Source organism: Alosa pseudoharengus, unplaced genomic scaffold (genome assembly GCF_046254945.1).
Source record: "Alosa pseudoharengus isolate Yale_2024_CS ecotype anadromous, Long Island Sound unplaced genomic scaffold, YU_APseudo_1.1 YU_APseudo_1.1_scf_9, whole genome shotgun sequence".
In the NCBI taxonomy this organism is placed as follows: domain Eukaryota; kingdom Metazoa; phylum Chordata; class Actinopteri; order Clupeiformes; family Clupeidae; genus Alosa; species Alosa pseudoharengus.
Window position 1 is genome coordinate 14,713,969 of NW_027468881.1, and position 25,767 is coordinate 14,739,735.

General features: G+C 45.3%; 1 protein-coding gene across 2 annotated transcripts in view; it reads right to left on the reverse strand.

Annotated features, from left to right (window-relative positions):
- nav1a (neuron navigator 1a) overlaps positions 1 to 25,767 on the reverse strand; it is a 95,896-nt gene that overhangs the window by 41,927 nt on the left and 28,202 nt on the right. For both annotated transcript variants that reach the window (XM_076276956.1, XM_076276955.1), the window contains exons 5-6: positions 15,305 to 15,407; positions 12,136 to 12,510 (exon numbers count right to left, since the gene is read on the reverse strand). In XM_076276956.1, the coding sequence (XP_076133071.1) occupies positions 12,136 to 12,510; positions 15,305 to 15,407 (478 nt within the window). The remainder of the gene's footprint in view (positions 1 to 12,135; positions 12,511 to 15,304; positions 15,408 to 25,767) is intronic.

A 25,767-nucleotide genomic window follows, 5' to 3' on the forward strand; every position in this document is an offset into this window, starting at 1 on the left:
ATATGCTGCTCTGGATTCTTCATATCTGACCTTAGGCTACATATCACACAGAGCAAAATCAAAGAGCATGTCATTTATAGTAGAACTGTTTGCCAGGGACTCAATTCAATAAGACACTTGATCCAGTCCTAATTATTATTTTGAATGGGGATAAAGCACTCAAATCCAAAACGCAAAACTGTCCAAGAGAAGCAGCCAGCCTTTTTAAAGGATAGGGCCCTTAGATTATGAACAGGCAGAGGGAGTATTGAATTGTGAGAGCACTATTTTCATATTACTGTAATATCTTCCTATGATAACCTAAGACATTAAACAGACTAAAGGATTTGATTAGGGACGCACGCTTCTCAGGGGATTGAGACACCGCAACAAAATTGCAGTGACCTCCTGAATCATCAGGTCATAATCACAATGCCAGAATATTACATATATCTAGGCAAATATTTAAATAACAAATAACACACAAAGTTCTAAAAGCATATTACAGCCTATGGGACAATGAGCGATGGTCCATTATGTCATAAATAAATTATCAGTAGCATGACTTGAACGCCTGTTGGAAGCGACACTCGGCATGATTTAGGCAAACAAAGGAGTGATGCCTCTTCTTCCGCTTGAGAATGTCGTGGAAATGACAGGAGAAGCAATCGATTTCACGGTGTGATGGGCGAGCAGAGAGGACACGCGACAGGGGGAAACAAAGACTCAACAAAAGGAGCAGGTAAAGAACAGCGCCATCACGGCACGCTGCAGCGTCCCAGCCAAAGAACATTTTGTACATTTGTGTGCTGTGGGTCACCGGCTCCGCAAACCAATGAAACGGATCGATATCTAAATAATGGAATCGAGCAGGCAACATACCAGAACATAGATAGATAGATAGATACTTTATTGATCCCCAAGGGGAAATTCAGAACTGTTAGCCTTGAATACAAATATGTTATGATAAATAAAAAGGAGATCATTTAAAAAGCGAGTAGACCTGAAATAAATTGTCCTTATTACAATGATACAATGGAAACATCAGTGTGTTCTTAATCTTCTTAATAAACCAGGGGAGAACGCTGTTGTGATTCTGGTGCTGATAGCTTTCAGGGATATAGCCTACTCATCGCTGAGTAACTCCTCGGGGACCCCTAACCTGAGCTGAGGGCTCCCCCACCTCTCTTTCCACTGCTTGCGTCTCTGAGCATCTCTGCGGGGGTGAGGGTAGTGCAGGGGTGAGAGATGGAGGTGCCAGCTGGGTCCACTCCAGGCACGACTCTCTTGGCCCATGCCATTACAGATCAAATCACTCTTCATTTAACAAAGAGCACCATTCTCCCAGACAGCACCCGACCCAGGAGTGCCAACATCACGTGGCATCCACCAATCTACCGTCGCAGGCAGCACATCGAGAGGTAACATGGTGGGGGCAGGCACGGTTGTGGCTCTGGCACCACCAGGCCTGTTTGGTCATGGAACTTTGAGTCACAGCTCTGCATAGCATCAGTGGGCAGACATGCTGGCTCTCGCTCTCTTGTGCCACGGGAACAAGCCACGTCCAGACTATGGCCAGACTATGGTCATTCCTATGCTATGGGAAAAAAGAAGATAATGAGCGGGAGTGGGCGGCGAGGGAGGTGCTCGGGGGCTCCTGGGGGATGTGGCCCCTGCGGCTCAATGGAGATGCAAACTCAGTTGCAGGTTCACACAGTGCTGGAGGAGGTTCCCTGCTGGCTGTTGAGTGGGCAGTGGACAATACCTGAGGGGCTGTGACCTCAGGGGCCCAGTGGGGTTTAATCCAATGGAGTTTTCGGTTGTTTTGAGCTTAATCTCCTAGTAACACTTACAATGATTATGGCTTTGGGGGTGATTGGATACTCTGTATTTCACTGGAGTAAAAAAAGATCACACACACACACACACACACACACACACACACACACACACATTTCCATTCACTTTCTCATTCTCATTTGTCTCTCAGACACACATACATACACCCCCACAAATGATTAGCTCCTCTGTCACTCATTTAAGTACACACACACAAACACACACACACACACACAAACACACACACACACACACATACACACACACACACACACACACACACACACACACACACACCTGTTCATATGAATTTGAACTGTACTCAGGTCCCACAGGTCCCACTGATTTGACAGACTCCCCCACCATGAGGTATGAGTCAGGTTCACGTCAGCATGGCTATCGGCACAGGCTGCTGGGTGTAGTCACTGAGGGATATCAGGTTCGGGGGCCGAATGTTTTATATTAACGACACGCCGGGGTCCAGCCCTGTGACTCAGGGGGGGTGTGGATGAGATCCAGATGGGGCGACTTCACACCGGGGCTCTCCTCTGATATAATTCTCCAAATATCACGTCACACCGCTGGGTTATTCCTCTCAGGCGATCCCCACCCCTCCTCCCAGTCCTGCGCGCACTGCCTGCTCACCTAATTTGACTGCAATCAAATGAGACTGTGAACTATGATGAAGATATAATAACAGCATAAAGTTGACGTAGACACGTTTCATATTCCTGAAACGAAATATGACAAACTCATATTATAAACATGCAAAAAAGGAAATAACAAACATTCCAAACTAAAATATGACATGAAAAATGAAAAAACCTTTTTACAACAAAGAAAAAAAACATTTCCAGGCAATTTGGCAATTACACTTATTTCCCAGCAGGGGGTGTCAAGAGCCAGCAAAGACCATCCATCTCTGGACACTAGTCCAGTTCCAATTTCCTAGTCCACTCTAGTCCAATTTCCCCCAGAGGAAGAGGATGAGTGGATCTGTGTGCTGGGCACGAGCCTACCTCCCTGCTCTTTTGTGAGGCCTATAAAATAATAATGGATGTGTGTTGGTCTCACTTAGTGTGACACCAAGCACAGCGGGACACTGAGAAGTCCAGACGGGGGTTGCAGGAGAAGGGGGTGGGCTGCGTTTTGGAGGTGAAATTAAAAACATTAGACACACTGGACTGAATTATTGGAAGCGATGCTGTGTCATCTGGTTGTGTTTGCAAAACTGCACTGAGGTAATGCAAGGGGCTGGGGGCGTAGCGCTGTATGCTTAAAAAAAAACATATGGTCAGCACGTGGACATCATGGGTTCAGTCAGTGTCAACAGGGAGGTTCTGGCACAGATGTGACAGGAAAACGTCAGGTCATAAACTGAGTAAGCAAGTAAATAAGCAACAGGGGACACATGGGTGTTAGAGAAAACTCACATGTTGTGAAAGACCCCTCGTTTGGGCCTGTTGTGTATTCAGAGTCACACTGATTATAATGGCATATCAACATCGAGCGAGGGTCCAATCTATTTAGAGCTAATCATGAATGAGTGACTGTGCAAACAGACTCTACTTCTGTGGTGAATAAAAGCAAGCTCATCTGCATTCATCTAACCCACTAATCCTAGAAAACACTCAGTGTTTTTTTCCCCCCCCTGAGTGTGTCTGTGTGTGTATGCACTTCACTGGCAACAGACTACGAGACACAACACTGTTTACGCTACTCATGCAAACTAACACACAGAGAGCCTCTGGAGCTCGGCTGCTGCGTCTCCATGGCAACGGCGTGGCTCTCCGCTGCACCACAGGCAAACCCCCCCCCCCCCCCCGCCCATTACCGTAAATGGAGTGTCTGCGAGCACCAGGGCGTAAAATGAGCAGTGTGAGCGACCAATCGGGAGCCCAGGAAAAGCCTGCCACAACAAACACGGAACTGCGACCCCATTCAGAGGGCAGGGGCGCCCATCATGCGGGCGCAGCAAGAGCAGCACAGTGAGCACATGGACGCTGATCCCTATTGTTTGACAATTACATCTCGCCGTGCAAGCCCACATAATGTAATACCACCACAAGCACTGCAGGAGGACTGGGAAATGCACTCCATTTGCAAACACAAGCACGAACTCTATAGCTTTTTCGCTGGTCAATAACATTTTGCTAAACTGATAAATACATACACACACACACACACACAATATAATCTAGCCTATAGTGTGTGTATACTGCAAGCCACTCTGTTTCCACCGTCCAGCCTGGTGTGTGTGATGGATTGGACGTCCTGAGAGACGTGAGACGTGGATGATTCATTGCAGAGTCTAACTCATGATCCTGCCTCAGCGCTTGGGAAAACACTTTGCTTAAGAGCTGGCAAAGAACTGCAGCAGGGTATGTGTGTGTGTGTGTGTGTGTGTGTGTGTGTGTGTGTGCCCATACAAAACAGCAGGGCACAATAAGGCAAGGGACATGGCAATAGGGCTCAGAACAGTTTCTGTGTATGCGTGTCTGTGTTAACGTTTCCGTGTGTGTGTGTCTGTGTTAACGGTTTCTGTGTGTGTGTGTGTGTGTCTGTGTTGTCAATCAAGTCGGTGAGCATATATGTAGTGTCATGTGACTCACAAATGTTATTGAATTCTGACCTTGGGTGGGAGGGAGGGGTGTTATATGACTCACCCTGATGTGTACTCAGGAAGTCTAACGTGACTCAATAGTTTTCAGTGGGACAACAACACTGGCTTAATCACTTAATTTACTGCTTTAAACTGGGGTACCAGTCACACACAAAGGTATACTCTTCCTGTTTGGGCTGCCCTGAGGTCCTGACTCACATCTCACAACCATAATACCTAGACATGTGGACCTCCCATTAAATACCAACCCCCTTCCCCACGACTCCCCCACTCCGAAAACCACCCCTCTGAACATCTGACCCCATACGGGGGTCCCATACGGAGTCTAGGATCGCACCACCCCTCCCTGGTGTTTCCTGTGCAGGCATGACGTGAGCTGAGCTCAGCTCCCTTGGTTGTGTGTGTGTGTGCATGTGTGTGTGCGTGTGCATGTGTGTGCGTGTGCGTGTGTGTGCATGTGTGTGTGTGTGTGTGTGTGTGTCTGTGTGTCTGTGTGTATGAGACAGAGAGGGAAATACGGCCTGGGTGGAGCTGCGTACTCCCCCCCTGAGCTACACAGAGAGTCCCCCTGACCCTTCCGGAGAAGGGGAAATTGGGGAGTGAGATTAATGTGGTGAAAATTGATAGAGGAGGGAGATGACACACAAGAAAACTATGGCTAGCTCATGACTGAGGACTTCCAACTCATATCACAGTACAAGTTATTGTCAAATTCAGACTAAAGTTCAGGATGACATACTAAACTCTTGTGTATGCTACTTCACTACCACACTGATAAGGTTGCTGTACTAAACCCACATTTTCCACTCTGTTCCACTCACTACTTTTCCTTTGCTTCACCACCACACATGGCAAGAGTCACCAGTTGAGAGCTACTCCCTACAAATATAAACCCAAATATTTATTTTTCCTCATATGAAAAAAAAAGCAGCGGTGTTTATTCAGTCAGAAAACAAGGTACAGGTCTAGGTGCAGCACCCACTTAATGTACAGGAGCAGAACGGCACTGGAGTGGAGCGGGTGAAGACAAAGCCTGGAGTGATGGGGAGGGGGTTATGTATAAAACATGATGTGTGAAATAAATGATGACCCAGGAGAGATGTTGTCAAACCCTTGGCTTCAGGGAGGAGACGAGAGGAAAGGAGAAGAGGAGAGAGGGGGTGAAGGGAACATATTTCTGGCCATGGCATCCCCATCCCCCTCCAACAAATGCGTTACTCAACCACAGCATTCATTTAGGCAGCCAAATATCCCAATTATGTCAAGCAACACACCACTTGATTAATGTATGTGTGGTGTGATGAAATCAGTGGGGTGCATTCGCTGGTTCAGATGAACGTGATTCCTTTCACATGATTGAAATTCAAGGCAATTTTTTGAGGTCACTGGCTCAGTGATAAGCGTATCGATTCTGGGAGCAATATGAATTTGAAATGATCCATGGTTAAAGAAAAAAAAATGTATGCCGGTATTTTGAGAGAGAGGGAACACAGAGTGAGAAACAGAGACAGGGAGAGAGAGAGTGCAAGTTTTTAAAAACGCTGATGTATTAATAGAGGATGAAAACAGACACCTGTCTGAAAACATTTGGGTTATATATTGGGTTTCTCACGCTCTAGTGTGTGTGTGTGCCGTGCAATAACATGTGTTTGAAAGTGAGCCAAGTGAGCCTTTTTCTTTCACATTGTTCCTTAACACCAACTCTGCTGTAGAGCTGCACAGCACAGTCAAATTTCAGGAAATGTGTTGTTAGAGCTATTATAATCAGAAAACAAAACAGAACAGAAAAAAGAGAACCTGCTACTTTGGTGTATTTCCCCTTGCTCAGGAACTTTACACATTATGGCTTAACTCCATTACCTCCACTGTACTCATTCACACAGGTTTGGGAAAATGATGGCATTAGGATATGAGTTTCCTGGTAGCCAGCTCTTCACTAATGGAGAACTGCAAGCACTGTTTATTCCCACTGGAGTGGAACGGAGTCCTCGTGTGAAAATGCAACTGCATAAAATATTTGTGTGTCAAGTCTGACTAGCCAAATGTTGAGGACAGGTACAGAATTCTCATGTCAGATAACTGAATTACTCTCCAACAAGATATGCATCAGGAACCTAGACATACAGTATATCTGCATTCTGCATCCTATATAAGTATATATATACTCTTTTGATCCCGTGAGGGAAATTTGGTCTCTGCATTTATCCCAATCCGTGAATTAGTGAAACATACTCAGCACACAGTGAGGTGAAACACACACTAATCCCGGCGCAGTGAGCTGCCTGTAACAACAGCGGCGCTCGGGGAGCAGTGAGGGGTTAGGTGCCTTGCTCAAGGGCACTTCAGCCGTGCCTACTGGTCGGGGTTCGAACCGGCAACCCTCCGGTTACAAGTCTGAAGCGCTAACCAGTAGGCTACGGCTGCCTCAGATATATGATCTGATATTAAGCTCCTTTCAGTGCTGATTGCAATTGAGACCATATGAGATTCAAGCAAAAAGCAAAACAAATATAATAAAAATAAATAGGACAGTTGGTCCTCTGTTTGCGATGTGTTTATCATTGCATTTTACTCATAATGGAATCCTTATTTGAGCATTCCATTCATTCCAGCATTTCCAAACAGGTAGCAAGGCAGCCAGCCATACTTAAAGCCCCATACCCAAAGAAATGATATGCACACATAAACACATAAACATAAATGCATGTGCGCACACACAAACATACATACACATAAACACACACACACACACACACACACACACACACACTACAAATGCACCCTCACATTCACACCCTAACTCTAGAGTAGGGGTCTCAAACTCCAAATCCGGCGCGCGTCCGGCCCAATTCTGGCACGCGACGTATGTCAAAATAATAATGTCATCCGGCCCTTGAGGGTATTTTTAATTGCGACAAACAACGATACTGATTAAAATAGACAATAGATCCAAGTACGGTGACAAATCCCATTTGTACTCTCCTCCACTATTTGCTAGACATCCAGAGCTTGATTCAAACCCAAAATCGCTGCACAAAGTTTTCAGGAAATACTTGTATTACACGCGAGAAACGCGAAGACGTGCATTTGTAATGACGCGGAAACGATGCAGGCCATAGTGTTGCACAAATTGAAGCATAAATAGGCCTACACCAAATGTTGAAAAACATTCACGTGTGATGAAGTCTTAGGTAGCCTAGGCTATGTTATTCACCTATTCTGATTCTGAAGGAGAATATCCTTTTGGAGATTATGATCGATCGTCTATTGACAGTGATAGTCACGGTGCGTCTGTGAATGGAGGTGCGTCTTTGCGTGTATACGACAGTGTCCACTAAGCATACCATGCTTATTTCGACCCTCTGCCCAACATAGCTTGGAGGTTGCAGTGGTAATTGTGATGATAGTGTCCGTAATTGACGTGGTACAGACAGCAGGGCTAGTAGAAATAGGGCTCTGAAGAACTACAAAGTCACCCGCGATAGGAACTGATTTGACCAGGATACTTTATTGTAGGCCTTGTGGTTATAGGCTAGGCTAGTAATAATTTACTATTGTTGGTATACATCTTAGGTGTTTTCTTGTTAATTTGTTATGTGGGTAATATGACAAAAAAGAAAGTAAACCTGCCCAAATATGTTCATCCAGTATTTACTGAAAGGTGCATAATCTGAGGTGCTTGCCATCCAGTGACAAATTAGATGGGTAAATTTACCCCCTTCATAATCCTTTGTTTATACTCAAAGATTTTTACATTTACAATAGGACTTTATCTCTGACCACTTTCAAGCCATGGCCTTTTGAAATTTTGATATAAGAATCCAATGTTTTTTCTTTCTTAAACCTGACACCTAGTTTGTCAGGTTTTATAATTTGTATTAATATTTACTTTATCATTATTTTATTTATAAGCTAAGGTTGCTAGCACAGGTTTCTAAAAATAGATAAAAAGACTTGCACTTTCTGTATGTAGTTTTGTGTAAATTTGAAAAAAAAACATTGCATTTTAGGAAATAGCCGTTGTTTTTTTTGTATTATTCTTTAACACTGACGTGGCCCTCCAATCAGATGACATTGGCAGAAGTGGCCCCCCGCTCATTTGAGTTTGAGACCCCTGCTCTAGAGGAACCGTAGCTCACACACCGGAGACAAAGTCCCCCCTGAGGGGGGCCTTAGTCCCAAGGAGATTGATTTCCTGCTGTTCCGTCAGCTTTGTCGCAGTTGCTATGGGGACGGGATGGATGGAGGCAAAAGAATGTGTCAGGCCACAGGTTCTTCATCCAAACTCTGCTGCGAGCTTCCAGCTTTAAAGTGGATTACACAGCCAGAACACTAAGCCAACATCTTTACAGACTTACTTTGGAGAACAAAAAGTGCAGTGTTAGCCTGCTGATGATGCTCCATTGGTGATCTGTCTCAACAAGTTTTCAAAAGGGATGAGGAATTGGAACGAAGTTCCTCGGTCCAACACTGTTATGGCTGCAATCTTTTTTTACTACATACAAGAGCAGGTGTATAAACAGGTGCTTGACCTACTATCCATTACACACGGTCACGTTCAAACACTCGTGGACGGCTCAATAAATCAAATAAAAGTCCGGCACAGGTTTTGAGGAGTGTGGTTGCCATAGAAACAAGGCAAAGCTCCATATGGTGATTAAGTAAAAAAAATACCCTTATCTTTGAGTGTGAGTTAGTGTGGGTGGGTGTAAAAGAGAAAACTATCCCCCACTAAACATTTATAATACAGCACCTGTCTCAACACTGCTCATAAGATAACACGATTAACAGCACTGGATTTGATTTCACAACAAACCTGGTTTGAATATGGCCTGAATCTTGCCTTGCCAACCTTGCGATAAATGGACTAATATGGAACAGATCTCTCTCTAACTGGCCTCTGCTTTTCCTGTCTCTTCCTGTCAAAAAATACTGGGGTCCTATGAGGGTAACAGAACGAGCGAAAGCACTTGGAAATGCACTTGAATAAATAAAGCGTGTTTGTTGTGAAGACATACTGTATTTTTTTTTTTATGTCAAACTGATTGACAAGCAGAGAGGCTTGGAACCTCATTAATCTAATCCTGTCTCTCCATGCCCCCCAAAAGCACCAAGCTGTAAGTCCCACAAAAAGATTCCTCTCTGCAGTAATTAGCCAGGGCCAATTCAAACAGACGCCCATGCAGGGCCCGAGACGCTAAGCTCCGACTCGACACGTCCAAAAACTAATCACGCAGCCTGACAGAGTTACAGTTTTGTTTTGTGTGACTTCATGCGTTTTTTTCCATTCTTTTTATGTTCTCTGGGAGGGGGGGGGGGGGGGGGTCCGGACTGCGCTGGCGTAATCCTCTGTCCGAAGGGCTCCCTTTGGACTTAGATGGCGTCTTGCAGGGCACAGAGTTACGACCCATGTCCAGAGTCCAGGGGGCTTCGTCATACCCCCTCGGCATGGAGAGACTCGGACGGGGCAGTGGCACTCCAACACAAACACGGGTGGTGCTCATGAAAGCATGAAGAGCATGACGCCTCATCACACAAATCTTTCCACCAAGTTCGCTCCCCATCTCCAATGAGCCAATCTTTTTGGACATAATTATAAATCCAGCGATGGTGAGAGGCTTGAGTGAGGTCTGTGTCACATAGATGACACAAGCACAAATCTGACCCTGAAATGGTGTGTGGAGAAATACATATACAAAAGCATGTGCATACATACACATCCGCGCGTGCGTACGCGCACACACACACACACACACACACACACACACACACACAGAGTAAAAATACAACACAGGGCAGGAGGCTTTTGAAATAGACCCAATTTTCTGCCCCATGTATCCATTATCTGCTTTAGAAAACTTCCATGAAAAAAAAAATTTACATGATGAAATCATATAAGTGAGTATAGGAGGACAAGGCCAAAGCTGGAGAGCGGTGGCAAAAATAACTTTACCATAACAGGGACAGGCCACGGAATAACTCTGCACTTAAATATACTGTAACATATTCAGCGAGGAAGAAGACTACAAACACTGCTTTGTAATTACAAAAAACTACACGAGAAGGTTAGCTTTAGGGATATGGTTTAGACTATGGTCAAAGGCAAAAGTAAAGATAATATCAAATTGTTGTTACATACTAATAGTTTGTTTGTTGTAGTGTATTTAATTGCAGGCTTACAAACAAGGGCTGTCTAATGTAATGGGTATGCAACCTCTCTACATGGGGCCTCGTGACAAGGACTGACTGATGTGGATGGATTGGAAGGAAGAAAGGCCCAAAGTGAGTGCTGATGTAGAAGAAACGATGCCACTGCACGTGGCTATGGAGGAGAACATTCAGACTGCATTAAAGTTAAATGTACTAAGGTTCAGTTGAAATAGATGGGGGCAGGTACAGTTTTTATAACTAGGAAGGGAAAGTAAGAGATTTATGATGAAATGTGCTAAAGGATTTTACTTTCATACTCACAGCCATGGACTTGCAATTATATTGTGATGGTTATCTTCCAGTAATAATGTTCAGATGTTGTGGATACTTTCAAAATCAGAGGACAAAATGTTCTTCAAAATGATTGTTTCATCAGCAATTACGCAACAAAGACGTTCAGATATGTAGTTACTGAACATAAACAGAGGTTTAGCCCAAATGTTGACAAGCAATCAAAAAGCTAGTGACTTCCCCTGATAAAACACCATCATCCAAAACATAGCTGGACCCATGACCACGGCCCCTGGGGGCAGTACCTCTGGACTCAACAGGCAGAGCAAAGGGACTTCAAAGCAAGGCCCATGGCTACAACATCATCATTTTATAATTTAGCCTTCCAAAAATGTTTAAACACCCTTAGTCCTAGCTCCAGGGCTGTGCTCTTACAAAAGAACATGTGTCAGACAAACAAAAACACAAACTATTGTGTAAAGGCTTCACAATCATATACACACTGCATGCATACACACACACACTCAGACTGACTCATGCACTTATGACAGTCACACCCCATCAAGCATCAACACACACACGCACAGCCCCTCCAACCAACATACACACTTTCCTATCAGAGGCCCAACACTAGGCACCAGTACAGCCAAAATTCCACCCAGTTTCCCACAAAAGATCCAGAGAATGGGGGTGGGGGGGTGGGTGGTATTGCCATCAGCTCCAACAGGAGCCCTGCAGCTAGCCATGACACGGTCTGCAGCTCTGTGAAGAAGCCTAGGGCTCAGTATGACACGACTCGCTCAGCGGGAGGCCCCAAAGCTGATTGTGAATTGGACGGCAATGTGAGGGGGCGCTTTTATAATTCATCTCATAACAGTTGGTCATTACGCCGTTCTGCTTTGAAGTCATATGCCACGGGTTGGAGTGACCTCAGCTGGGCTGAGTGGAGTGGAGCTCTTAACTGCTAACAAATGACTAAATGGCACAAACAAGGCTGTGTGTTTTTCCAAAACAGCTCACAAACCTGTGTACCGTGGCGGTGAGAATAAGGTTTTATCTGCACTTAAGAGTTTGGAATGAATGAGAGATATTGATGTCTAGTTTTTATGTGGGTGGATTGTTCAGTTATTATTCAAGACACATAAATGCTACAACTGTTAGCTGTTTGTTAGAAGTAAATCCTGAATATTCAGTTAAATATTGACCCAGTAAAACTAACCATGTTACAAATATTCTATATAAAAAGTACTTACCCATTGGCCAGGTCATCATCGTCAACGTCCACGTCCACATCATCCTCCTCCTCATCCTCTTCATCTTCATTCAGGCTTTTCCCCTTCAGGTTGCCCTCGCCTAGGTAATCGGACTTGAGGTCGACCAGCTCGTCGTCGACGCCGTCCAGGCCCTCGACGAGCTCGATGCAGTGGATCTGGCTGAAGCGGCTGGGGCCGCGCAGGGGTTTGGTGTGGGCGGCAGGGTTGCCCGTGGAGGAAGGCGCATCGCCCGCTTGTAGCCGCGGACTGGACTGGCCCTGTCGCCACGACAGCGGAGACGAGCGGTTGGACAGGCTGGAGATGCTCCGCGCGTTGGTCTCGTCGCTGTCGTAGCACACGCTGCTCTCGATACAACTGAGGAACACAGGGGAGGAGATAGGTATTGCTTAATTCAAATCATAATCTATACATGTGTTGAATTTGCTGAATATTTGTAGCCTTGTAGGCTGAGAGACTTATGAAGATGAGATGGCACAGATGTGTATGGGGAAGATCCAGGAACACCAAATGAGAGTAGGTAGGATGAGCAAAACAGAGAGCCACAAGGTGCCTCCCCTCTGTCCCCTGTTCCACATAGGTCGATTTTCCTTACATTACCACTGCAGAAAGTTGGGTTTTTCCAGCATTTTGTTCATATGTATATTTTCTTCACATTTCAAACATCTTACACTAATATACTTCAAATAAAAGCATTTAAAGGTGAGATAACACTTTTATGCACTCATAACTACTGTTCTCCCATGTTAATTGCGTAATTGTAAAACCTTACACAGATTTTATTTTTCCACACATACCATCTGTGTCTGAGTGCTTCAGAGTAAATGACTGTTGTCTACTGGGCTGGATCCCAGGGGAGGGTTTGAGCGCCCTCTCTGTCAAATGGAGGAAATGCATCTAATTTCCTTCCCCCGTCACACACGTCCCTTTCAGCAGGATGTGAGTCAGTAAAGCGATCTCGACCGCCTGCCGTTGGACTGCCCCTTTCCTTAAGATGTTTTCAAAGATGACCCGTGTGTGTGTGTGTGTGTGTGTGTGTGTGTGTGTGTGTGTGTGTGTGTGTGTGTGTTCGGGGGCTAGGGATTTGAGTGACCTTGCTCCTGACGTCCGCATCTCCCCCTGCGTCCTCCTTTGTCATCGCTGGGGCCCCATGTTGCGTCCTGCGAGCTTCGTCGCTAGCGCTAATGCTTTTTAAAGGCTTTATGATGTTTCCAGGTGTCTGGTGTTTTTATGCATCGGCTGACATGTCTTACCTACTTCCCGGAGGTTCCCGAGCTCAAGCTATCACCACCGGGTCCCATGGAATTCTCAACACTGATTTAGAGGTCAAAATACACCACCACCACTGAGCAGCTCAATGCTCTATCGTCTGTTCCACATGCATGCATTTGCATTGCATTACTTTCTCACTTTATCGGCCTTCTCACTGTGTGGGTGTGATTTGGTTTGCGTTAAGTGTCCTTCAGCGACATGATCAGAGGACTGGCTGTGACTGTGACTGATACCTTTGGAACCCCACTGTAAAAAAGTCTCACTCTCACAGCATGCTGTGCGCAAAAAATAAACTCAAGGTTCAGTGATGACACCAAGGAAGTACCAAGGACGGCAGACAGCAGATACTCTGGACTCTGACAGATTGGAACTGAGTGCGAATAGAGAAAGATGGAGGGAGAGAGATGGAGAGCGAGAGAGAGAGAGAAAGGAGGAAGAGGAAGATAGAGGTAGCCTAATGGAGAGAATCAAGCAGAGTGCAGTTGGGAAATGTAGAGGAAAGGTGCTGAGCTGTGTGTTTTCCCTGTAAATTATCTCCCGTTCCGAGTAGCCTCCCCTTGCCTCGTGCTTTCAGTGAGTGTAATTGAGGCTTTTGATAGGGCATTTAAACAAAGCCATTAAATGGAGACAGGCCTTTGGATGGAGGGCCGCTGCTGCAGAGGTCTGAGAGGGCCGGTCACATCCAAGAAGCTGTCTCCTTTCCATAAGAAATGGGCAGGCAGGGAGTAGTTATGGTCATCGGAAAAAGTGATAAAAATAGTGATTAGTGTACTAGGCTTCGTAGAGAAATTAAGCAAAGATAAAGAAGCCATGTGGAAAATGGCGGCACTCAGACGATATCTCAGGATCGTGCTGATGGTGATGAACAGCAAGGTGAAAGATAGGAAGTAGAACATGATAGTAGAAAGTGATCATATAAATTGATGTGCACAAATGAGTGGAGATGTACTGTGTGTGTGTGTGTGTGCCTGAGTGTGTTTGAGCACTATTGACTCATTCTTTGTGAAACTGCTTTGCCAATACACATTCCTAGACAGAAATTGTCATCCATTTTGCTACAACAAAGCAGCAAATACCGACCATAAAACTCTGGGATAAAAACACTTGCTGTTCATCTCTGGCCTATAACAATCAGGCTGACGGTAAAACAAAGCAAAGCTCAACAGCACCACCCAATATGGGGTGAAGACATGTCAAAGAGGGAAAAATCAGCACAGCAGGCAAGGGTATAAAGCCACTGTACTGTGTGTTTTATTACAGAGTTTATGGGCGGCCTTGCTAAGCCACTAAGCTCGGAGCTTTTGCCAGCCAAGGCAAGTCACACAGCCCCCCTATTAACAGACTATTAAAGAGAGGACTCAGAGGCCGTCCACTTCCTGACGGGCTGGAGGAGCACTCTGGACAGTAAACAGCTCCAACATGGCTAAGTAAACACGGCCACTGGGCACTGACAACCTTTCCTCCCCTCCTCTCTCTCTCTCTCATTCTCCAGAGTTACAGTGGGATTCAGAACAGAGGAAGTGGCCTGATTACACACTAATGCTAATTAGTTATTTACACTGCATTGACAAGGCCAATGTTTAATTTACATGCAGTTTTAAAGCAGAACCAAATATTTGTGTTCTTATGAGATTTCACGAGGGAAACTACATTGCCATGTGAAAGAGGAGCAGGTGATGATAACTCCAAGTTTGTCATGCTAAGATGCTACCCTTGTGATGTAAAAGGGGATCGTGATAAATGTATCTGCACCTGCTGGAGATGAAACAGAGACGTAAACACAAATAAATACCACATGGCACACACTGGGCCCTTTGGTTTCCAATTACATCACTCACGCAGGGGGTGCTGAGGAAAAACGAATGGAAGGAGGAATTACCTGTGACTGAGCTGGGACCCCCGCAGGCTGGACATGGTATCTTCCAGGTTCTGCCGGAGATCAAGGACGTTCTGAACAGTTCGCTTCCTCTGTGACTCCGGGTCTGTAGGGAAAATGGACGAGCAGAGGAGGAAAACAGGGTTATTTTACACGTTGTTTATTGACCGTGACTGGTGTTTTTTCATGCGACGAGCCAAGGAGGAAATGGAGGGAAGCCGAGGTGCCGCACTAATATGACAGCTCAGCAACAAAGCCGTCTTTCAAGCAGCAGCTCCATGAATTAAACATTACGGAGCTGGTCTGCCACACTGCCAAGGGGTTAGGCTCATGATGAAATTCAACTGACCCAATCACTAGGGCTGTTTGAGGTCTGCACTTTCTTTGTTTAAGTAAATGCACTTCATTGGAGTCACTGTGTGTGAGCAAACAATGGGGACAATAGCGTTTTAGAAAATAAATCCCTCAAACAGCCCCTTGTTGATGTTCTTGCATGTGCACTATTGAATCCTGTTTTACCCATTTCTCCAATAAACTAAAATGACTGAAAGAATACTATAATGTTCCAGTCATTTGGGACACAGACCCCATCACAGTTCAACTAGCAGTTGGGGCCCGACCAAAGTAAAGCCTGCAGGCCACCTCCCATGTGTCCTTTTATGATTATGAAGTATGCTTTACTGTATTATAGCCAGGTGTCTACAATATAGCCAACATTTGACCGACATGGGGAAAAAACAGTGACAAAATGACTTGGTCTTGAAAAACTTGGTCATGAATGAATGTAACAAAGCACCAGAGGATTACACTTGTTTTGAGCTTCCCTGAGCCACATCTGAGCCCAGTTAGTCCTGTTGGTTGCTGCTGGTCATTATGTGCAGTGGGCACTGACAGCATGGCACACCCAAATGCCACACCTGTCACAGCCATGGGAGACCCCTTAAAGCCCCTTCATTGGCACCTCTTCCCTTCCCATAATCCTCCAGCCCCTATAATCCTGGAGGCTGCCTGATGAGTGGAGCCCCTGAGCAGCAGCAGCAGTAGCAGTAGCAGCCCTGACCACCCCCCCCCCCTTCCCCCCTGCACCGCCAGCCAGCCAGCACTCCCACTGGGTCACACATTAGGCTGGCGCTCGCTCTAAAACCCCACTTTTTATTCTTGCTAATCGGCTCAGATTGTGCCATGTGATAAGAGATTCGACAATTGGCCACTGTCGGGTCAGACGGTGCAGGGATAAAGTAAAGACTTCCCAAGCTGTGTGGACCAATGGGGAGTGGGAGCGCAGGGGGTTCCCCAACTCCTCTCCCCAAATTTAGGTGGCGCTGACACCGTAATGAGGCTTCTTCTCATGTGTTCTCTCATTCTGATCTTATTTGGGGGAGAATATGGACAGGGCTATATCAGTACATCAGAGGAACCCAAACTAGCCAGCCTCCATGGTGTACCGTGATAACTTTACAGATAGTGAGGGTCTGTGTCCAGTGATGTGCTGGCCATCAGGCATATGGGAACTAATCCTGGTGGTCTGTTGCATCTGCGGGCTAGTAGACCATCAAACCATAATGATCTGTACATATATTAGGATTTACCAGCCCATTCTGTCTCATTACTGACCCAGCTGGTGCTATAGCAGTCAAGTCCAGGGCCAGATTTCTTTTCTAGTACACCTCTCGTTAGCCAAGTTACAGTACTGCATTACAATACAGTAAAGACTTTTTGTTAACACTTAAAAATATACTGTCACACCGGTGTGACGGGAATGTTGGCAAATGATCATTCTAAAGAATATCTGGGTTCATTGAATTCAACATAGAATTTTAGAACCTTGAATTGTTGCGGAACGGAATCTTGTTAGAATGTTCAAAAACCCACACCACTGAATGTTCTTGTTATTGTTGGTGAAATGTTCGACAATACTTTAGCTATTTTTGAGAGGTATTTCATTCTAGCCCAGAGTAACATTGTCGTATTGAAGATGGATGTTAATAGTTTGTAATGATGCTTTTTGAAAACTTCCCTTTAACAGGGATTAGCATCTCATTAAAACACACTCCACTCTGAGCTGATGAGTAACTGAGAGGAGGAGAAACAAACCCCCATTAGGTTTGCAACGACAGACTCTCTTTGTCCTCCAGTGTGATAAGCCGCTCTAGATGACACCACTTCCTAAAGCGGCACACCCTTTGACAGCCCTTAATTATTCTGGGTTTCAAAATCAATGTGTTGGCTCTCTAGCCAAATCCTCCAAGGTATCTGGTCACAATCTTAATTGTTCCACATCAACATCTGGGCTTCTGACAGCGGAAGACGAAGTGCTGTGATTCTGACCTGGTTTCAAAGGCCTTTAGGATAAGGGCTATATAATACTCTCTCAAGGTTGGGCTGGTTCACGGGTAGAGGGAGAGGGGTTAGGTACAGGTCAGGGGTTAAGAGAGGGTGGGGGAGATTTCCCAATCCAGCCATTTATTTTGTCACGCATGAGACAGCGAGATGCAGCATGACTACAGACATCACAAGTCGAATGGCTTTATCATTATGTTCAGCACTCGGAATGAATCGTCAGGAAGTGGCTTTGATTAATAATTCCATCTTTGGCGTCTCTTGTTTCATTCATTCACACACTCCACACCATGAAGGCTCCCTAATTCATAACGACGGAATAATTCATCGCTGCAGACAGAGCCGGGCCTGGAAGGGATGACGAGAGCGCAAATGGCCAGAGCTTCAATGGTTAATGCTGACAGAGGAGATGACTAATAATCCAGACCGCCCTGATTTACTCATTTTCTATTTATACCCCCTGAGATAACTTCCATTAGTCTTAGTAGCTGCTTAGCGGCCAAAGTGCTCAGATCCTCTGTAGCCCAGAAATGACTTCTTTGCATGGCAATGGGAAGATCTGATGTAAGATATGAATTTTGATAAACCGGAACAATGGTTTGTGATGGAAATAAAGACAAATGAAGGGGCGTATTAATGGATCCCCTGAAGGCTTTCTCTATTCATTTGTGTTAATCAAGCCCCAATTAAACTCTCTGCTCACCAACTACAGAGGTGAAAGCAAGACAAAAGATTTACCCGCCATTTTTATAATTCCCATTACAGGTCAGGAGGAGTCCAGCTGTTGGGGGATAATGGAGCACATCCTCCAGCTGGGGCAAGGGTGTGAGGTGGGGGTAGAGAGAGAGTCCCAGGTGGCAGGGAAGAGGACAGGAGGACACAAGGACAACCGGACAACAGGAACTGGCCTTCCTGTGACACCCCCCACCCCACTTTCCCCTCCCACTATCGCCACCACCTGAGACGCCCCACCCACCCGCCTTCCCAGTGCATGGGCTTGTTCCAGCTGGCCGATGCAGGAGCGACCCTCCCTGAGAGAATAGTGGGGGGTCACAGCCCTTTTCGATGGTGTCCATCATACTAACAGCTGCACACTGAGCGTGCCCATGGCAACGATCTTACAACATAAGCTTTGGAGCGGGGAAGGGGGTACGAGATTGGGTCAGCAGCAACGCACTATCCATTGATTTCCCATGAAAGTCTGTGTTAATATGATGCATTGATTTGATTGGTCCAGTTCTGGGACTGGGCCTGATGGTGAGATGATGAAGTCATTGGTAGTACAGGCCACTGTCAATTACAGCTCCATATGGCCACTCACATAGCCTATAGCTGTCTGGGAGCCAGGAATTGATTGACTTCTTACATTTCCTAAAATAGTCATACGTTTATGCTGTTCTTAGGTGTTGCTGTCAGTGTCCTAGCACATTATGAGTCACACATCATTCACAAGCAAAGAGTATGCTTAATTCTGAGAGTATGCTGAAAACTGCATTTTGACTTTTGGTTCATCTTTGGTTTTCATAACCATGATGGGAACTTTTTTATATTCCTACTCCCTTTGTGTGTTGTCCTAAATAACAGTAGCACTGAGTCCTTATTTGTGTGAATAACCACCAGTCTATAAAAATGGATATGAATGACTAAGTAGACCATGCTATCTATATCTCAGAGTCATCCTCCACCCAACAGAGCCTGATCAATCCCACTAACATGTTCAGCAAAGCTTCCGTTTATACTAATTGGTGTCTTCTGTTTTAAGTTCTCTGTCAGACATGCCAGAGCCTTCCGACTTCCTGTTTTCCAAATATGCCCAGACGCAGCTGTGAGCAGCACCAGGAGAATTAGGGGAATTAGGAATGCAAATTTCACCGTCAGCCACAAGCTCTGATCCCAGGGGGAGCTAAATGAATCTTGTATGGCTGGTTAAACTGGGGGAGCCCTTCACCTGCACTCCCCCTGACCCCCACATCACACACACACACACACACACACATGCACATGCACACACACATACGCACACACACACACACGTGCACGCATGCACGCACACACGCACACACACACATATACACACACTCACATACACTCACGTATGCATGCAAGCATACACACATGCAAACACACACACACACACACACACACACACACACACACACACACACACACACACACACACACACACACACACACACACACACACACACACACACACACACACACACACACACACACACACACACACACACACACACACACACACACACATTTTCACCCACAGAGAGCCCATGTGTGTGTGAGAGTTAGGGGGTGGGGGTGGAGAAGTGTGGAGTCAAAGGCACCGCACCAGCATTTGTCTGCTCTCCTTTGGCTGCCCATTGGAAGGCATGCAGCCTGATTAAAGCAAGCCAGAGGCAAAGTAGAAGCACACACTGAATCCTAATAGGGGTGATGGTGGTGGTGGTGGTGTGCATGTGTGTGAGAGTGGGGGAGGCCTTTGAACAAGGAGTGGCACTAAGCTGAAAGGAAACCTCTTCATTTTGCAGCACCCAGGAAAGAAGAATTCATTGGTTACTAAGCAGACAAAGCCTGGAGAGGATGGATTGATAGACACTTTATGTGTGGGACCACTTTTGGCTTGGGCTCAGCTGAGTACTTTAATTGGGCGATATGATAGAGATGGAAATACAGATAGAAGTGCGCTCAAATTGTAGCAAGTACACTGTATTGATGTTTGTTTGTTTGTTTATTTGGTGTGTGTGTGCGTGTGTGTGTGTGTGTGTGTGTGTGTTTCAAATGTGTGGGAACTGACTATAGTAAGGACATCCTTGGCAATAAAGGCAGCAAAGAGAGAAACTCAAACACAAAGGCTAAAAGTCTCCAAGTCTTAGCACATGGGACAGCGCCCTGGCAGCACGTAGGCCTGTTGTGCAACTGGCTTCATCCGTCTGGCTGATGGCGCAATAAGAAGTGAATAACGCGTGACACACAAGCACTCTGAGGTCTGCACACTATGTGCACACTACAGCATCTTTTACACTTTGAGTCAAATGTGTGTAATTCAACCATGAAATCACAACTCTGCCAAATGTCAAGTGAAAGCCAGCTGGGTTGCAAATGCACTCCACTTCACTCCAGAAGCTGTGGTATCAGAGATCCCTTTGTGTCTCACCGGTGATTTGTGCTTGCACAAACAAACTATTAGTTTGAATTGCAATCAATCAGTGTCACAATAATGTTGAATCATACTGAAATGAGTACATGTCAGAAACTTAATGTAAAGCACAGCTTTCATAGACATTACATGGTTTCGTCCATGGTTAATGTAAACACTATCCTAATCGACTGGCCTCATTATGTCAGGAGCACCATGACTGTAGGTGTGTCCTGCAGCTAGAAGCCCAATGAGTTCATACACTTATTCATGGTGCTGCTGCCTTATCTGAGGGTGTCTATCTTCCACTGTCCAAATGGAGGGTCGATAATGAACTCCTAATGCAGAGAGACTGCTAATATGCCAGCAAGCAGAGCATGGGGAGGATGTCGGCATAAGAGGTCACGATGAAGTCTCATTAGAGGATGCAAAAGCAAGGGGAGGATGGTGTAGGAAAAGAAAAAAGAAAGGAGGGAGAGAGAGAACAAAAAAGAGAAGAGAGGGGCGTGTGGGGAAAAAGTGGTGTGAGGTTAAAGGGAGGAGAGAGGAAGGAGAGGAGAGGGGAAAGAAAGAGAGAGAGAGAGATAGAGAGAGAGACAGAGAGAGAGAGAGAGAAAGAGAGGGGAACCAAGTAAACGGACAAGTCTAGAGCGAAGAGATGACAAGCCTTTGGCTAAATGTTGAGCGAGCTCTTATTCTCTCGCCCTCGTCTATATAGGTCACACTTGATAAGGAGGATGTTAAATTGCGAGGCCACGGTAAAAGCAGGCAAAGTGGAGATGGCAGGGTTTTAACTGACCCTCACAAGGCTGATTCCCTAGGAATTCGCACGCAAGAGAAGTGCCTCCAGAAATAACAGTTGACAATATGATGGACATTAAAATGTTACCTTATAAAGTAGTTCTATCCTCTGAAGAGGTTTTCAGCAAAACTTTTTTTTATATATTAAAGCATTACAACATATTTCTTGTATGCCACGTTTATAAATAGACTTCTTTTTGCTGCCACCAGTGAGTTGCATGTCATAGCACACACAGTAATCTCCATCTCAAAGTGAACAACAAGAGTTTGTCTAAATATAATTCCCTCTCCATAGATGCCACTGTTATCACTGGTGGGGACACTATTGTGTCAGTCACCCAAGCAAAGTCCCCAGTGAAAAAGCAAAGCTTTAGTGCCGTCAACTGTCAACATTTTTTTTGTGATGTCTCATCTAGGGAGTTTTGAGTTTCCTCCTTTCCTTTCAAACCCTTTTTCATCTTGCTTGGAGGCAGAAGGATGGCCTGGACAACATGAAAAACAGGATATGATACACACACACACACACACACACACACACACACACACACACACACACACACACACGCACACACACACACACACACACACACACACACACACACACACACACAAACACAAACTCCATCCTTCACATCTGGTGCTGAGAGCTCTGGCCATCCAATACTGTGGCCAACAGACCTTTTGGCAATGCCGAGGATGAGAAAGGAGAGGCTAAGGAAATGACCAGCTGGATGCAAACATCCCTTCAAAAGTTCAATGACACCCTGCATCCTGACAAACTACAGACAGAAGAAAAGGGAAATTAAAAAATGTAAGGCAAATATCTGAAGCTTAGCGGCATTATTTCACTTAATTTTAAATAATTTATTTGGAAGCATAAAGTCACCGTTACATAATCTTCCACAATACCTCTTTGTTCTTTGTTTGTGATGGTGAAAACACATGATGACCCGCTCAAACATACACACACACACACACACTCCAAAAAAACGTTGTTGTTCAAAACATGTGATGATCAGATCATAAGTGCGGACTGCAACAGCTGAAAAGTGAAGCATTGCCAATTGGCTGAGTTTTTTCCCATGATGGTCAGATTTGAATGGAGAGACAAGGGTCAGACCAGGGAAATGCACTGTACACAGGGGGCAAAGCCCTTTCAAAACCTCCACACACTGAGTGACTGTCTGCCTCTGACTGACCCACATGGATGCACTTCCTTTGTCCAAGACCTTTGTTCTCCAGCGTTCTCTCACGGCTCACAGGAACAGCAAAGGTGACCTATAAATTAGCTATGTGCTCTCTCAGCATGGGGATAAAAGGGGCCTTTCCCATCTGGATAGCCCATGGCATATTGGGAGACATAGGACAACCTTACATAACTTTACCTCAATATCTATGCGGAAGCAGAAACTCGTCCGTCCACGTGGGCAAATGGGCAGCAGGCAGGGTGCCCAAACAACTGGAGGTCTTATGAGCTCATGCTATGGCTCACTAAAGTACCACAGTGCCACAGCTGCAGCTACAATAAAGCTCTCTCGCGGCTGGGCAAGGCCTGTGTTTGTGCATCCTGTGTTGGGTCCACGGGCGGTAGGGTGGGGTGGAGTGGGGTGGGGGCTGTTACACCTATCACTGGCCAAGCGTTTGTCTGGCGCAGGGGGCCATAAAAAGTTTGCGCCCATGTGGAGAAAATTGTTCACAGCCAGCCAGAAGCAACTTCAAGTGACGTCTTTGTTCTGCCTTCCTTTATTTTATTTTTTTTTTCATTATTTTTTTTCTCTGAAACTTTTAAGCAAAGGGTGGCACTTAAGCTGTTGTTGTGCAACAAAATGAACACCAACAATACAACGGCACGGAACAGGGAAGATGACCTCAGGCCAGCATGACTGTATCCCCTGCACTGCGACATTTGGAAACCACCAGCTGTAGCACCATGGACAACACACGTAAAGAGAGAAGAACCAAAACCAAAGTCAGTCAAACATGAGCCCTGGAGCAGGACATTATTGTCTTTCAAATACATCCTTCCCTGTATGTGTCCAGCACCAAACAAACCCAGAGGATTTAGTTAAAGTAAAAAAAAAAATAATAATATAATAATCATATATGCGGGGGCATGTTCTCAGATGTGTTGCACCATGCCTGTGAGCTCACTGGAAACACTGACGGTCAGTTTCCCGTTAGAGAGAGACCAGAGAGGCAGCCATTTGTGGTGCAAGACAACAACAAACACTACTATGCCAACTCAGCTCAGCCCAGCAGCATCCCCATAGAATAAACCCTATATGACGTGCACTAGACAGAGCACTGAGCGAAAACAGCTTTTGTCAACGAGGAATGCATTAGCTAAGCCATCAATGCCTACGACACCAACCACACCGCAACGGGCCTTCATCGAATCTGACAGGCCCGATACAGAGGACTTTTGAAGGCTTGGAAACTGTAAGTGTGGCAGGCCTTGAAGACGCAGCCGTGCACTTGCATTGGTAAGCCACAGCAAAGAGGGACCTCATTTGACATTCGCTTGCATGGTGAGATGCTGTCAGCTAGACTACGGAGTCTCTAATACATCTGCATGACTCCAGAGTGGTTTTGGTGTTTGGTGTTACAAGTGATGATGGTAGAGGAATCAAAAATGATGCATCTGGGCAGATATATCCACACTAGACACAGAATCCCAACTGGACTATGCTGCTTGAAGATCTCCTGGATACTTTAGCCATCACAGCACTGGTAACTACCAAACTGTGAAAGTCTACATCACCAGTCCATACATGTTCAAGCTAAAAACACATTAATTCATTTAAGCTATACTGCAAAGGAAACCTTAGGTAACAATAAATAATACTACAATACATACTAGTACCAGAGAATGAGAGTGCAGGAGCTGAAGTAGCCTACTAGTCAAAGTGTAGGTGAAGGAGATAGTGGTAGAAGAATGTTCAAAGCATCTCTATGTTCAAAGTGACATTAAATGATAATCAGATGCTCCTTAACCATACTCCATCAAGGATAACACATCTGATGGTTATACATAACTTTTTTTTCTTGCTGCACAGCAGACACATTTAAATCATTCAGCCTTATCTATCCTTCCTGTAAATAAGATGCTAGCCAAGGCTGTACTATCCGCTTAAATCGACATCCACTTGACTCTTAAGATCTTAAGCAGGGGAGCTTCTAGTCATTACAAAGAGAACCGATTCAAGGGATCTGTGCATGGAGGACCACCTCCTATCAAATGAACATCTGCTTGTTTCCTCTGCCCTCTCACTCTTTCCCTTCATTCTCTCCCTCCCTCCCTCTTTCTTGATCTCTCTCTCTCTCTCTCTCTCTCTCTCTCTCTCTCTCTCTCTCTCTCTCTCTCTCTCTCTCTCTCTCTCAATAAGATGACTGAGCTGCTTACAGACTCAAGGCTGCTTAGAACCACCATAGATTAGCAAATGTATGAACTGATTAAGGTGCTAGGGAATTTGAAATGGTGGCTCCAAAAGATGAGATGGATGGGGGCTGTATCTGATTATCATCACAGCAGACACCTAAAGGGATTGTCGGAGTCCTGCTGGTGATTAAAAAGCATTGGGGCCAAAGACCGGAGCCATTGATGGGAAAGGAATACACCATTTGTGTGTGGAGATTTAGGAGTCCACCAGTAAAGCCTTGGTAAATGAGGCAAGTGATTTTTTGTCAGCAAATAGCGTGATAGTGATTGTGTGTGTGTGTGTGTGTGTGTGTGTGTGTGTGTGTGTGTGTGTGTGTGTGTGTGTGTGTGTGTGTGTGTGTGTGTGTGTGTTTGTCTGTCTCTCACGTGTATGTGTTAATGAATGAATGAAGTTGGTAGTATCACACTAGCATGCTGTAAACAAATTAAACATTTTAAAAGGGGTGACATGTGGAAAGACACAGAGTCCCAAAGATAAGCCTGTCAACCCTTCTCATCCTGGTGACTTATACAACTGAATGCTATCTAAAATTAGTATTTAAATTAGTATTTAAAAACAAACACAACAGCTTTTACGGCTATTACACAGAGCGAGTAATTTTATAGACACACACCAGGGCCGCCGATCTCCCTCTGTGTCTGTCCCATCAACAGCTGTCGCTGGACCCTAGCATTAGTGTGAGCAGCCAGAGGCAAAACCACATATGTGCATGTTTGTGACTTTATTCAGGG